A 13,554-nucleotide genomic window follows, 5' to 3' on the forward strand; every position below is an offset into this window, starting at 1 on the left:
CGAGTGACCCCTCACTCCTCAGCGCACTCCACTAACGAACAGGACTATGCCGCTCATACTCTCCATCACACTAATGGCGAGCTATGAATACATACACCATTTTCCCCTGGCTTTCTGTCAATAGATTTACAGTCGAGCCCACTTATAATGATCCCAGATATAACGATCTATTGGTTATGACAAGCATTTTTCAGTGCACTTAGGATTTTCCTATGCTACCATTTGAAACCGAGTCCACATACAGGGAACATTTTTCAAAGCCTCCTACTTTTACAACGAACACTTCCGACACGGTCGCGGCAAAAACAAAGCGCATACGAAGCGAAAAAGAAAATTAGAACAGGCATTAATGCTTGAGCATGTGATAGGCACGCTCACGTGTGCCCAACTGCAGCTTACTTGCGACGAAGATATCACAGAATGCGGCGAGCACCGCACGCAGATTTCGGACATCGCCAGCAAGGTTGCTCACTTTCTAAACGTTCCTTCAGAGGCAGAATGGAAGTGAAGGGGAAAAAAACGAAAAGAAAAAATAGGAGGTAGCATAAAGAATTGTGGTCAGCTTTCGCAAGGCAAACTTTTCTGACGTCATTCTCGGCATCTATGAGCTCTGACGATAAACTAACAATGCCTTCGAACGCAAGATTCCATAAATGCGAGAAGCGATAACTTTTGTCGCATAAAAGTTCACTGCGACGCTGAACTCTCCGACTTCACAATGTGCCGTTAAAGGTTCTCCCCTTTCGGTAACGGCAAAGACCGGTCAATTAATGATAATGACTTCCCTGCGGCTGCGGCGATGCCTTAACAGATAAGCAAAAAAAAGAGCGATAATGGCGAGGTGGCCGGTGGCAATGAACGTGCCATTTCGACTCACTGCCGGTGAGCTTATCCCACTCACCTGCAGATAACTGCTCGGCAAAGTGGCGGAGGTACAAGCGCCTGATGGCGTAGTTTGCAAGTATACCACCATCACGTTGTGCGAGGCCGCTTGCGCACGTTGCTCGCAAAAAACAAACAAGTTACCTGTCGCACCTTAGCACAATCATGAGAGAATCCTGCGTGAAGAACGCACAAACCCCCGCATACATTGGACTGCAAGTGAACTGGCATGCGTTGACGAGAGTAGCAAGAGTAAGCGTCATAATGCACGCAACTAGCAAGGAATAATTGGTTCATTGTGGCGGTACCGCCACCTAATGGAAGGGCATGACTTCATTGCGAACGCGCGTCGTTTAACACGCGAAAAGGCCTAACTTGTTAGCAGAGGAGTTGTTTGCACTTTTTAATAAAAATGCACAGAAAAAAAAAAACGATTTGCCACAGCGTGGACTTTTTTTTTTTTGGGGTGGCTCCACATACAACGAACTACTGGTATAACGACCATTTATTGCGGCACTTACGAGTTGGTTATAAACGGGTTCGGCAGTACATGAGACATTTGAACAAAGCATGTACTTTGTTTGGACAAGCCATACATGCTTTCCTTAAACATTGACGTGTCTGATGACTTGATCAATGGAGGGGTGAGCTCTCTGGAGCATATATAGTTGGATGAAAGGGGCATTTCAAAATGTCTCTGGCTCCACTTTCACTATAAAGCGACAGGAAAAACCACTCGCATCAAGTCCAGGACTATTTGGAAAGTTGCTGGTCATATCGTGCTTGTGAATTCGGTTCCCATCAAAATGCGCACTGCCACTATAACTTTAGATGGACAAACTCAACTCGCTGCCCCCGATGAGTTGTGGTGATGCGCCGTTAAAACATCCCACGGCTCTGTCGTCGCAACAGTGTACGCCTCACCAGTAACCTTGCAGACTGACGTCAAGAATTTCTTGCTGCACAACTTTCGTGCGGTTTACCTCCACAATGTGCCAGTGATAGTCATTGGAGACTTCAACATAAAAACCAGTGGCTTGTTGCATTTCTCGATGTCGAACTTGGGCTATCCTCCTGTCAGATATCACGCAGTCAACTATTCACTACAACACCTGTTTAGATACTGTGGCTACAGCATTATGATCAGTACAAGCACAATCGACCATGTTCACTACATTTCGTATGGTTCCTGATTCTCCTAGCCTTACTTGGTATAACAGCCTGATGTGTTGCTATCGCACTCATTGCTTTGGCCTTGTGCCGGAACTGTGCTTCTTTTTTTTTGACATTATAGCCTTGCTTACCAAGGCGCCACCAATTGAAGTGCCTCTGCCAGTGCATGTTATTTTTGTGACATTATATAAATGCCCATCCACACCCACTTTAACAGGAATTTCATCTCCTAAATATTTCTTCCTTCTTATGTACTATGTATGACGCTATCACGGCAAAGCTCAGTGAGTTGAGCAGGGGCTTAATTAGCAGAAGCAAAGCGCAGGCCTTACTGTGAGACTGTGTGGCCGTGTAATGATGTTGATGACTGCAGAATTGGGCAGCCCCCACGAGCACTGTGGCCAAGTGGAGGTGAAAACATTTAGTGATGCATTGTGCTTGCATTAAAGTAAGAAATTGCAAATGGTGACAGAGAGCATCGAAGTGCAACCTTCATCCACCACAACGCATGCTTTGTATAAATTGTGTTGGTAACACAATACATTTTTCCTCATTCCTCACCATTCCAACCACTGCCTGGATGTCCACAGTAAATCACGTGACCCTGCTCTCACTGTGCAGCACGACCACGTTTAAGTATGAAATCGCACGCAATGCGTAGGTGGCTACACAAATATGCTTCAAAGCGCCTGAGATTCACCAAAAAATGCTTTGCATTAAACAGAGGTCAGCATCGTTGTCAAAGTGTTGAAGCTTACAACAAATGACGGAGAGGGTTGGATGAGACATCAATGATGAGCTGGAGACCAGCAATGTGTCACGACGTATGGGTAATGCCAAGGATGGTATTCAGTGCTGATGTGGGGGAAATGTCAAGGATGGTATCCAGTGCTGTTGCATTCTGTGACAATGAGTTGTTGCTGACATGCCAATTCCATGAACCTTGGATGAGGCGATGTTTGCTGATGACTCATGAACTGCTGGGTTATTACTAGAGGAAGCAGACGAGCTGCTGTCCTTAAGAGTGTCCATCATGGCTCTACCTTTAACATTGGTAGCATAAAGTCCAATGAGCAGCAGCAGGTTGATCCAGGCATCTATGGCATCTCTATCGAGAACTAGGACACGACAATGGGAGGAAGATTGAGAACAGAACAGAGCTTTTTTTATGATCTGGTCAGGCTAGGTTCTGTAGCCACTATCACATGCAGACCGCTTCATAATGTCTTGGACTGACTGCTCAATAACACTGAGGGCAGTGGCGAATGTGCTTCCACCACAACCTCATGGTGAAGAAAAAGCTCCACTAGGTATCCTGAGTTTAATGTATTTGAGCTATAGCTGACGTCCCAACCAGTAGCTACAGAGTATCAGCAATGTACAATATACATCTTGTATATATAATAAACAAGATGTGCACCGATCTAAGGTATAATGACTTCCTTTTGTGGCAACCAAAGCAAGGAAAAGACTAAAACCTAGTGCAGAACGGCATCAAAATGTGCAACTTGTCGTATAGCAGAACAAGTGTGCAACATAGCACACAATATCTGGCCCTGGTGTATCAGTGGAACACAGCACAAAAGACAAACACAATGCCACAGGCTGATAAATATTAGGCTTGACTTAAACGGCTTATACATTGTTTTTCCCCTGAATAGTGTGTATGGACCATAAAATTTAATATCTATGCTGAGTTATGATTTATTAGGGAGGGAACATAATGGCATGACAAGGACAAAGATGCAAGTGAACACATGGTTCTATGCATTTATAGGGCCCATAGTCCCACCATTGTATAAATCTCACCATTGAAAAGTGGTCATTGAAAAGAAAGTGGGTCAGCAAGGAAGCATACAACAAGCAAAACACCATACTATGATAAATGGGGGGGGATAGGTGCTGGAGGGTGACTCTTTTGATATGGCATGACAAGGACAAAGATGCAAGTGAACACATGGTTCTATGCATCTATAGGGCCCATAGTCCCACCATTGTATCTCACCGTTGAAAAGTAAGGTGAAAAAAATGTTACTTATAGAACTTGTAAGGTTATTTTTACCATTCTGCTCCCTGCTACAAGCAAAACATACAATTATTACCTGGGCTTCACAAGCTGCCCTAAGTGTAGCCACCTCTTGCTCATACTGCTGGAGCTTCAGTTTAACCTCAGGATCTTCAGAAACTGGAAAGAAAACAAACTTTAGACCCCAAGTGCAGAAAGTGGGTCAGCAAGGAAGCATACAACAAGCAAAACACCATACTTTGATAAATGGGGGGAGGGGGGCTAGAGGGTGACTCTTTTGATATGGCGTGACAAGGACAAAGATGCAAGTGAACACATGGTTCTAAGCATTTATAGGGCCCATAGTCCCACCGTTGTATAAATCTCACCATTGAAAAGTAAGGTGAAAAAAATGTTACTTATAGCCTAAATAAACAGCATACAGTGTTTTCATTACAGCTACATTGTAGTAAAGATAAAGTAGCCCTGTTCACACCTTCTTATTTCAAAACACACCCGTCTGGCACTGGTTTATATATTTTGGGTCTGATATCCCGGAGCCCCTGGATAAGAGAGCTGTGGACATATGCTGTTTGGCATCCAACAATAGATAGCATGCTACTGGCCAATAGCTGACATAAATCAATAGTAGTGTTTAAATCAGATGCACTTCTTGCCAGGTGATGCCACCATGTGCTGGCGCCACGCTGCATAGTTTGCTAACATGTTTAAGTGAGCCACACTTATACACAAGAACCCCAATGAGAGAGTGCAATAATGTTTCATGATGTGCGGTCAAGGTCATGTCAATCACTCACATAATCTCTTCCCCCTTGCCCACTCTACCTGTATAGCTACCAGTGCACTTTTTCAGACAACAAAAGAGAGAAAGCACTTAATGATGATGATGAATATTGTTTAGTGGTCCAAGGGCCGTTATGTCCAAAGAGCACCAACACAAAGTATTATGTGGGTGCAGTGGTGTGATGAATGACAATATGTATGCTTAAGTGGCTGTAAAGGGCCTAATACCCTGTGTACAAAACATGTGTAAAATAGACTTTACTACTAAAACTATGACAATGACTGCACTGAATATCAAATATCAACAACAAAAAATACATATACTGTCTGGAACTATTAAAAGGCTCAGCAGCCTCTAAACACCCTTGCGAGCAAGGGAGTTGAGGTGGGTGCATTCAAAGAATAATCTCGCAGCAACCAGTCTCCAGCACGAATAACTCGAAGCACTCCGGTGTCTTTTAAAAAGTTTACAACTGTTATTTGATCAAAAATTAGTTCATTGCCTCAAAAAATCGATGGATGAAATGGGCTGTGCTGGCGATAAGCCTTCGGGAAGTGCTTCTTCCTGCCACTTATCAATTCTTTACATGTTATTAAAACGTGAAGTACACGGAGTGTCTCTCTACATCTACTACACATTAGAGGGTTCACCCCTCTTCCAGAGGCTATGGGTGCCATAAGTATGCCCTATTTTAAGTCTAGAGAATAGAACTTCTATTTGTCTCGATTTGCTGACGGGCCATGCCCTATGTGTGGCTTAATAAAAGGAAGCTTGTTACTCATCTAATCATCCCACAAACGTTGCCAATACATTCGGAGCCTGTTACGTAAATATGCTTTCAAGTCTCCGACACGGTCAGGGATCACGGAGTTGCCAGCTTTTGTGTCAATGGATATGGCAAGCTTATACACCAGCTCACTGCCTTGATTGTCATGGTGTCCTGGCACCCAACATAACACAACGTGTAGCTTGGACGCATAGACAGTGCAGAGAAGAGAGTACAGTGATGTAAGTACAGATATTTTTCATTTTAAGTGGTTTTAATGCAGATCCAACACTCAGAGAGTCACAGTATATACCAGATTTTGGTATGTGTTTCTTTTATCTGTTTAAGAGCCATCAATATTGCATATGCTTCAGCTGTAAACATGCTTGTTTTGGGGTGCAGTGCATCAGCATTTGAGAAAGGTGCATAAGAGACGCTCGCATGGGTCTTTAATGCATCAGTGTGCAACTCTGGACAATCATATTTATGCTTCAACTCGAGAAAATGCATGCGAATCTGTGCAGGAGGAGCATTCCTCGTAACAACACACTTTATGAGCTGCCATTGCAATGGCGGGAGCTGTTTAACGGGAGTCATTAGGGGGTGTTAAAGGAGTGGGATTATAGTTTCTTCTGCTAGGCCCCTCACATGGAGTGCATAGAGCTGTCCCAGTGAAGGTTAGTAGAGAAAAAGGCTGGAACAGGTCAAATTGTTTATGATTGGACATATGGGGTGCTCATAGTCAGCACTCACCTTCAGAAAGTACACAAACGCCGAGTACATCTTCTGCAGGTGGAGTGACCATTCATTTGATTCAACATATAGCTTTCTACAGGGCTAGTTCTAAAGGTGCCTGTACAGAGGCGAATACTTTGATGGTGGACAGGGTCCAACGTCTTCAAAACACTTGGAGGTGGCAGACTGATATACTATGGTTCCAAGTCTAGCCGTGTGCATGCGAGGCTTTTGTACAAGTTGATGCGACACTTTTTATCACTACCCCGTGTTGTGCGCAACAGTACCTTTAAGGGGAGACGCGGGTCGAAAAGTCGCGGTTTTCCGGAAAATTTTCGCTTTTTTTTTCCGGCTGTATTGGCATCCTTGGACTATAATCTATTACTTCTGAAAATATCAAGCTGAAATTCGCACGAGAAATTATCAAAAAATGCTTCCAAGTGGGCAGCGGTGACGCGAGAAATGCGCGAAAGTCGCGAAAAACGGGGAAGTTCGCGTCGTCCTGTCGCGAAAACGACGCGTTGGCCGCCATTTGCGAAGCGTGCATGCTGCGAAGGCCGTATCCTTCATAATCCACTAGTAGCCAGTCTCGTGCCTTCACGCAGAATAAACAAAAAACGAGAAAAACAACGCGTACGTCACGCGTTTTGAATATCGCGGCACACAGCGCGAGGCCGCCATTGGACGGCGGTGCGCTCCACGCTCCTCCCCCTCCTATCTCTCCGGCAAAAGAGCGAAGCCTCGGACGTCGCGATTGAGTTTTTCTGCGTTTCTCTGCATTTTTGCGTCATGGCAATCCCGAAGAAGTGCAGTTCAGATAATCGAAAGTTCAGAACTCGCCACAAGTATCGAGGGAAACGGCGTCGGACGCTTCGCAAAGCGACAGCGAACGACGATGTCGCCCCCGACCAACGCCCCGACGCTCCGACTTCGGATAGGCCTAACACCGTCACCGAACCCTGCGACAGTGGTTGTGAAATAGCCGCTGCCGTGGAATTCGTCAGTGCATCCCAAAGGAAGATTGGATTCTTCGAGAGTGAACGTAGACCGGTAGATGCTGCTACTGCGAACATGCTGCTTTGCGAAATCGATGCGCTGACGGCACTTGTGGCGGGTGCGCAATGCCCAACCTGCCGCGAACGGAAGCTCGGCGTGCGAGAGGCAGCTGGAAAGCGCAAAGGATTTTTGGCATTTCTCGAACTGTGCTGTCAAAATTCTGATTGCCCTGAATCTGCACTTTCGTTCATGCACACGTCGAGACGTACTGCTTCGGCCGGGGACCAAGGAACGAGCGCTCGTTTTGACAGCGGCAGCTCGCGTGACAGCTTTGCTGTAAACGTGAAGGCAGTTCTGGCAGCACGCCCTATAGGCGCAGGCCACGACCAACTTTCACGATTTTGTGCGATTCTCGGTCTTCCGAGCCCGATGCATCACAAGACATTCAACGGCATTTGCAAGAAGCTCCATGGTGCGGCGATGACGGCAGTGAGCAAAAACTTGCACCAGGCACAAAACATCACGAAGGACGCAGTCGGTGGCAGAGATGTGCCAGTCATGTTTGATGGCACCTGGCAGAAAAGAGGTCATAAAAGCCACAATGGAGTGAGCACAGTCGTGTCCCTGGACACGGGGCTCTGCCTCGATTTTGAAGTTCTTTCGAACTACTGCCATGCTTGCAGTATACACAGGGACCTTGGGGAGGATGAAGAGATATGGCGAGCTTTTCATCTTCCAGTTTGCCAAAAAAACACTGACTGCTCATCCCATGCAATGGAACCTGCGGCAGCTGTCAATATATGGCAGAGGACCTTGTCTTATGAAACTCCACTGCGATTCACCAGCTTCCTAAGTGATAGTGACAGCAAGGCCTACACTGCAGTCTGTGAGGCAAATGTATACTGTGACACCCCCATTGACAAAGAAGAGTGCACGAACCACGTTGCAAAGCGCTTGGGAACTGCCCTACGGAAATTGGCAACGCCACTGCCACGAGGCGAAAAACTGAAAGATGCGACAATAATAAAACTACACACATATTACAAGATCGCCATCACGAGCAACAAGGACAGTGTCCGAAATATGTACACTGCCATATGGGCATCGTATTTTCATTGCTGCTCCAGTGATGGTGCCAGTAGCCACAACTTTTGCCCCGCGGGACCAAATTCGTGGTGCAAGCACAAGCGTGCGGAAGCACTGGGGGAGCCTGCACCACGCCACACCCCACTGTTGACGAAGGCTCAAGGATTGGCAATTATGCCTATCTACAAGCGCCTTACAGAGAAGAAACTCCTTATTCGGTGCCTTCATGGCAAGACACAGAATGCAGCCGAATCGCTGAACAGCAAGATATGGCTGCTATGTCCAAAAACAAAGTTCGCCTCCAGAACAACTGTGGAGACAGCCACCGCTCTTGCTGTACTCTGGTACAACAAAGGCCACAGGGGCTTTGAAGAAGTGCTCGAAGGCATTGGAATTCTCCCCTCACAAGATCTGGCCACACATGGTGACCACTGTGACGTCATGCGCATCAGGAAGATGAACCTGAAGCAAACTGCAGAAGCGAGGGCACACCGTCGCAACACAGCAAAGAGAGCTCGTGTTGAGGACACTGACCGCAAGAGCCGTGAAGGACCAAGCTATGGTGCAGGGGACTTCTTGACACTTGCAGTGCATTCAAGGCAAGGTACTTTTCATTGTGCCCCAATTTGATGCAAAAAGAATGATTTCCTAATAAATGCCAACTTTGCGAACTTTCAAACTTGTTTTTCTCATTTTCATTTTTTCTGACAGTTTCACGTTTTCCGGGCAGCCTTTTAGAAACTTATATTCATTGTATAGTAACGAAACTTGGCACACATATTCTTCAACACATGCAGAATGCAAATATCTACTCTAAATTGCAATGCCTACCAGCATTAGTTGTGAAAATATTAGCTTAATGTTTCAAGGGAGATTGAAAATAATAAGTCATTCAATACAATTTTTTTTTTCTTGGTTCCAATGTTTCTGTGACATATCTATATAGATATTTGCACTTTTCAATCTACCAAGAGTCAAATAAGATCAGACACAGTGCTTTTACTGAAAGTTTAGTACATAAAAGAGTGCCCGCAAAAAATGTAACTTTTTGCTATTGTTTATGGCATAACTCAATAATTATAGCAGCTACACAAAAAATGATTGCATATTTGAAATCTCCATGAATAACTATACTAATAACAAACTTTTCAAGTCTCTATTACTAGAAATAAAAAAAAAACTTTTTCAAGGAGCGTCTCCCCTTAAGATTCTCATGGATTGTTCTCATGGATTCACTTTTTAAAAATTTATTGCGTGACACAAAGGTGAGCTTCTTGTCTAAAATCAGGCCTAGGAATTTATGATCCACATCTACAGGTAACCGTTAACGGTTGTCCATGTTAATTTCTGAATCCGAATTAAGGCCTCTCTTTCTAGAAAAGACAATGAAGGTGCTCTTCTGAGGATCTAGGCTGAAGCCATTTTCTTCTGCCCATTTGGATACCTTGTTCAGTCCAAGCTGGATCTGCCCCTCACAAAGGGCGAGAGTGCACGATTTAAATCTTATTTTTATATCATCAACATAGATGGAATAAAATATGTTTCGTGGGATGCACACACATAATGATATTTTAATAACAAGTGTACAACTGAAGACTCCACCCTGAGGTACTCCGGTTTTCTGCAAAAATGATTGCGACAAAAATTCCCCACTCGAACATTGAATGTTCGATTCAACAAGTACATATCAATTATATTTAGCATTCTACCACGTACACCCAATGCTGAAAGATTTTTCGAAATTTCAAACAGCAATGTTGCGTCATACGCCTTTCTCATATCAAGGAACTAGGGGTTTGCGAATATCAAAATTTTCAAACACGAATGGAATACAAATACATAGCTCCGAATACGAATCGAATATCGAATAATGAAGAGGAGCAAGTTTTTTCCACCATTAATCTTTTACTCAACCATATATATACGTTAGAAACAGTACAATTGTTATTATAGTCAGTTATTTCACACAAAAATTTTTTTAAAATGTCACCATTTGTACTTGCCAGAAACCATAAGACTGTAATAGTTGAGTTCTGACTGTGATGTTTTGGGGTCAAGCCACATAATGAACAAACCTTTTGTATCTTCTTTCTTATTACAAAAAAAAAAAAAACAACGAAAAGCTTTCGTACCTGCCATGATGACTAGTGAGCATGAGCCCACTGGTTTGATTGTGCAACAGTTAACACCCGTGTACTTAAGTCTAAGCGACTATTAAAAGAGCCTAGGTGGTCGCAATTCATCCAGGTTTCCAAACCATCAACTTTGGTTTGAAAGACCCAGATTTTATAGTTTTCTTTAATTTTTCTCCCCTGCTCTCATGGGTCAAGCCACTAGGGGAAATGGGAGTACTTGGAGCATTTTTTAACTACACAGCAATACTCGTTACCTCGCTTGCTTCAGTTGCCTTGCTCGAGGACTGCGCGCTCGCCATTTTCTGCTCAAGAATGCTGTGTTGCCCTGATAGCAGCACGATCGTGACCAAGGTGTACTGGGCGCGCAGCGATAACACGAGGTAAGCATGCGAGATAGATGATTACTGATTGGTGATAAAAAGACGCCCAGAATATGCCTCTCTATTAACGTAGCCACAACTCCCGGCGGTGAGGCTACGCCGGGAGTTGTGGCCTCATCGCAACCCCCTTTGGCGCACTGGCTGCTGACTGCAGTAAACTGACGTTGGCAAAAGAGCAAGATCGCAGGAACGGTGTAATAGAGGGTTGATTGCAGGAGACGCTGCCGCACGAGCGCGATGCGCGTACGACAGATATTCAAAGGCGCTGTCGGAAATGCAGCGGAACTATGCATTAATCCATCCGTCACCTGCCGTGCACCGCCGTTAGCCATGGAGAACTATATGTGATGACACCAATGTAACATTACCAAAAGTGCACGGCCTTTTCTATGTTTGCCATTTCGCGGAAAAACACTTCAGCTCATTCACATGACCATATCCACTACCATAAAATCAATCTGGAACTATGAAGAGAGTATACATGCTGAAGTAGCAGCACAGCTGACTGACAACTTAGCAGGCTTCGACATTTGTGTGTACAATTGTAGGGCGATCCATTAGCGAAAACTGGCACGGCTATACACCGAAACCCGTTACCATTGTACATCAAGCTGAGCGTGCCACTAGCTAGTTGCGTGCAGTGCATCGCCTACTAAGCTCACTCCATCAGCGCCGTGCCCTGTAATGTATACGTGTGCAATTGCCTTTGCGTACAGATATTTTTATTGCGATAGCAATTATATGGACAGTCTCGGCATGCACCACATATATGTATACGTATCTACATATATGAAAACTCAAGAACGAAAAAAAGCCGCCCACTCGGCACCCAGCACCCAACTCGTCGAGATGCGCCAATGCATGCTTATTGTGTGTGCGTGCTTATTCTTCGGTGGGGAGAATCGTGTGCCTTTGTCTTTCACCGGAACGATTGCGATAGCTGCCTGAGCCACTAAGGCCACTTCGCTCGCTGGAAAGGCATCGTTTGTGAATAGAGCACACTTTTCAAACACAGCAAAAAAACAACTGGGACACTCGTTAGTTTGCACTAAAATCTGTACCTGTGATTACATTTTGTGCGTTGTTTTTGTTTAAACAGTGCATTAAGTGTCGAGCTGTAAACATTGTTAGTTTGCTCTTGTCTTGTGTGTGTTGTTTTCGTGCGTAATTTGTGCATCATTTGTGAGCAGTGGGTTGCACGTTTTGATCTGCAAGCCGTTCTCAGCATTACATTCCAAGTTATTTAATTGTTGCTACCGCATTCATTGCTTTGCCCTTGCGGTGAAACTAACTTCTTTTTCCTTCCTGCTCGCAGCACAGGACCCAGCAAAGATGTGAAGATTATTACGTTGAGCCAATGCGGCAGCGGCAAGTTGCCTTCGTTTCCACGAGCAATACGCATTTGCGGTCCCGTGCACAAGGGCGCGGCAGCGGACGGCGTGCGCTAAACGGCTAAGCTACACGTACTGCCATGCAGGCAGTACATGATTTAGATTGATTGAGATGTTTATGATTGGTAGGTTTGTCGTGATGACGGCTACTGACGAATGTGGCCGCACGTCATCACGTGAATTTTCATGCAGGTATCACCACACACACGCCGAAGTCATAGTAATCACTGCATGATCCACTGAGGCTCTTATAGCAAATGCGCAATATAGTAAGTTTTTCACAGTGACATATGTGAACGAATATTTGTGAACATCGAATATTTGAGGAATATTCAAGTTATTTCGAACATTTGAAATTTTCGAATATGTGGTTATCGAACCGAATACGAAAATTACAAATGCAATATTCGACGAATATTCAGAAATTTCAAATATTTCCACACCCCTACAATGAACACACAGAGGAAAAGCTGTTTGTGGGGAAAGGCATCACGAATCTGTGCTTCAATACGTACAAGGTGGTCAGTCCTAGATCGGCCTTCTCGAAACCCGCATTGATGTCGGTCCAGTAATTTATTTGACTCCAAGAAATGTAATAGACGATGGTTATCAGTCTTTTCAAATAGCTTACAGAGACAGCTTATTAATGCTATTGGCCTATAACTTGATTGATTGATGTGTGGGATTTAACGTGCCCAAACCATCATATGATTATGAGAGACGCCGTAGTGGAGAGCTCCAGAAATTTCTACCTATCGGCCTATAACTTAAAACCGAGCACAGGTTTTTTTTTCTCTGCTTCAGAATAGAAGTGTGGCAGTTTGGCCTAGTTGGTATGACATGAGGATAGTTATAGCGCGACAACAGTCGTCGTGCTGTTCTCGCGCTATAACTATCATCAGAATAGAAATTATGATTGCCTCTTTCCAAGCATAAGGAATTTTTTCACAGCACCATATAACATTTTAAAGTGAAAGCCGGGTTTTTTGAGTCTCAAGAGGCAGGTGTTTCAACATATCATACATTATACAGTGAGTACTGGGAGCAGATTTGTTGCAGCAGTTTAGCGCAGCAACACCAACTCTATGCAGAATGGTTGGTTATATGACTCATTTCTTGCATGTTTCTTTTCCAGTTTCTCTTTTTCTATTCATGTTGTGTAACTTCAAAATGTATCAGAGTAATGCGAAGAGCTGGATA

The 13,554-nt window shown here is 44.4% G+C and overlaps 1 protein-coding gene across 3 annotated transcripts in view; it reads right to left on the reverse strand.

The window, feature by feature from the left end:
* LOC119187719 (golgin subfamily A member 2) overlaps positions 1–13,554 on the reverse strand; it is a 157,413-nt gene that overhangs the window by 87,291 nt on the left and 56,568 nt on the right. For all 3 annotated transcript variants that reach the window (XM_075878546.1, XM_075878545.1, XM_075878547.1), the window contains one exon: positions 4,158–4,240. In XM_075878546.1, the coding sequence (XP_075734661.1) occupies positions 4,158–4,240 (83 nt within the window). The remainder of the gene's footprint in view (positions 1–4,157; positions 4,241–13,554) is intronic.

The sequence above is a fragment of the Rhipicephalus microplus genome, chromosome X, assembly GCF_043290135.1.
Source record: "Rhipicephalus microplus isolate Deutch F79 chromosome X, USDA_Rmic, whole genome shotgun sequence".
In the NCBI taxonomy this organism is placed as follows: domain Eukaryota; kingdom Metazoa; phylum Arthropoda; class Arachnida; order Ixodida; family Ixodidae; genus Rhipicephalus; species Rhipicephalus microplus.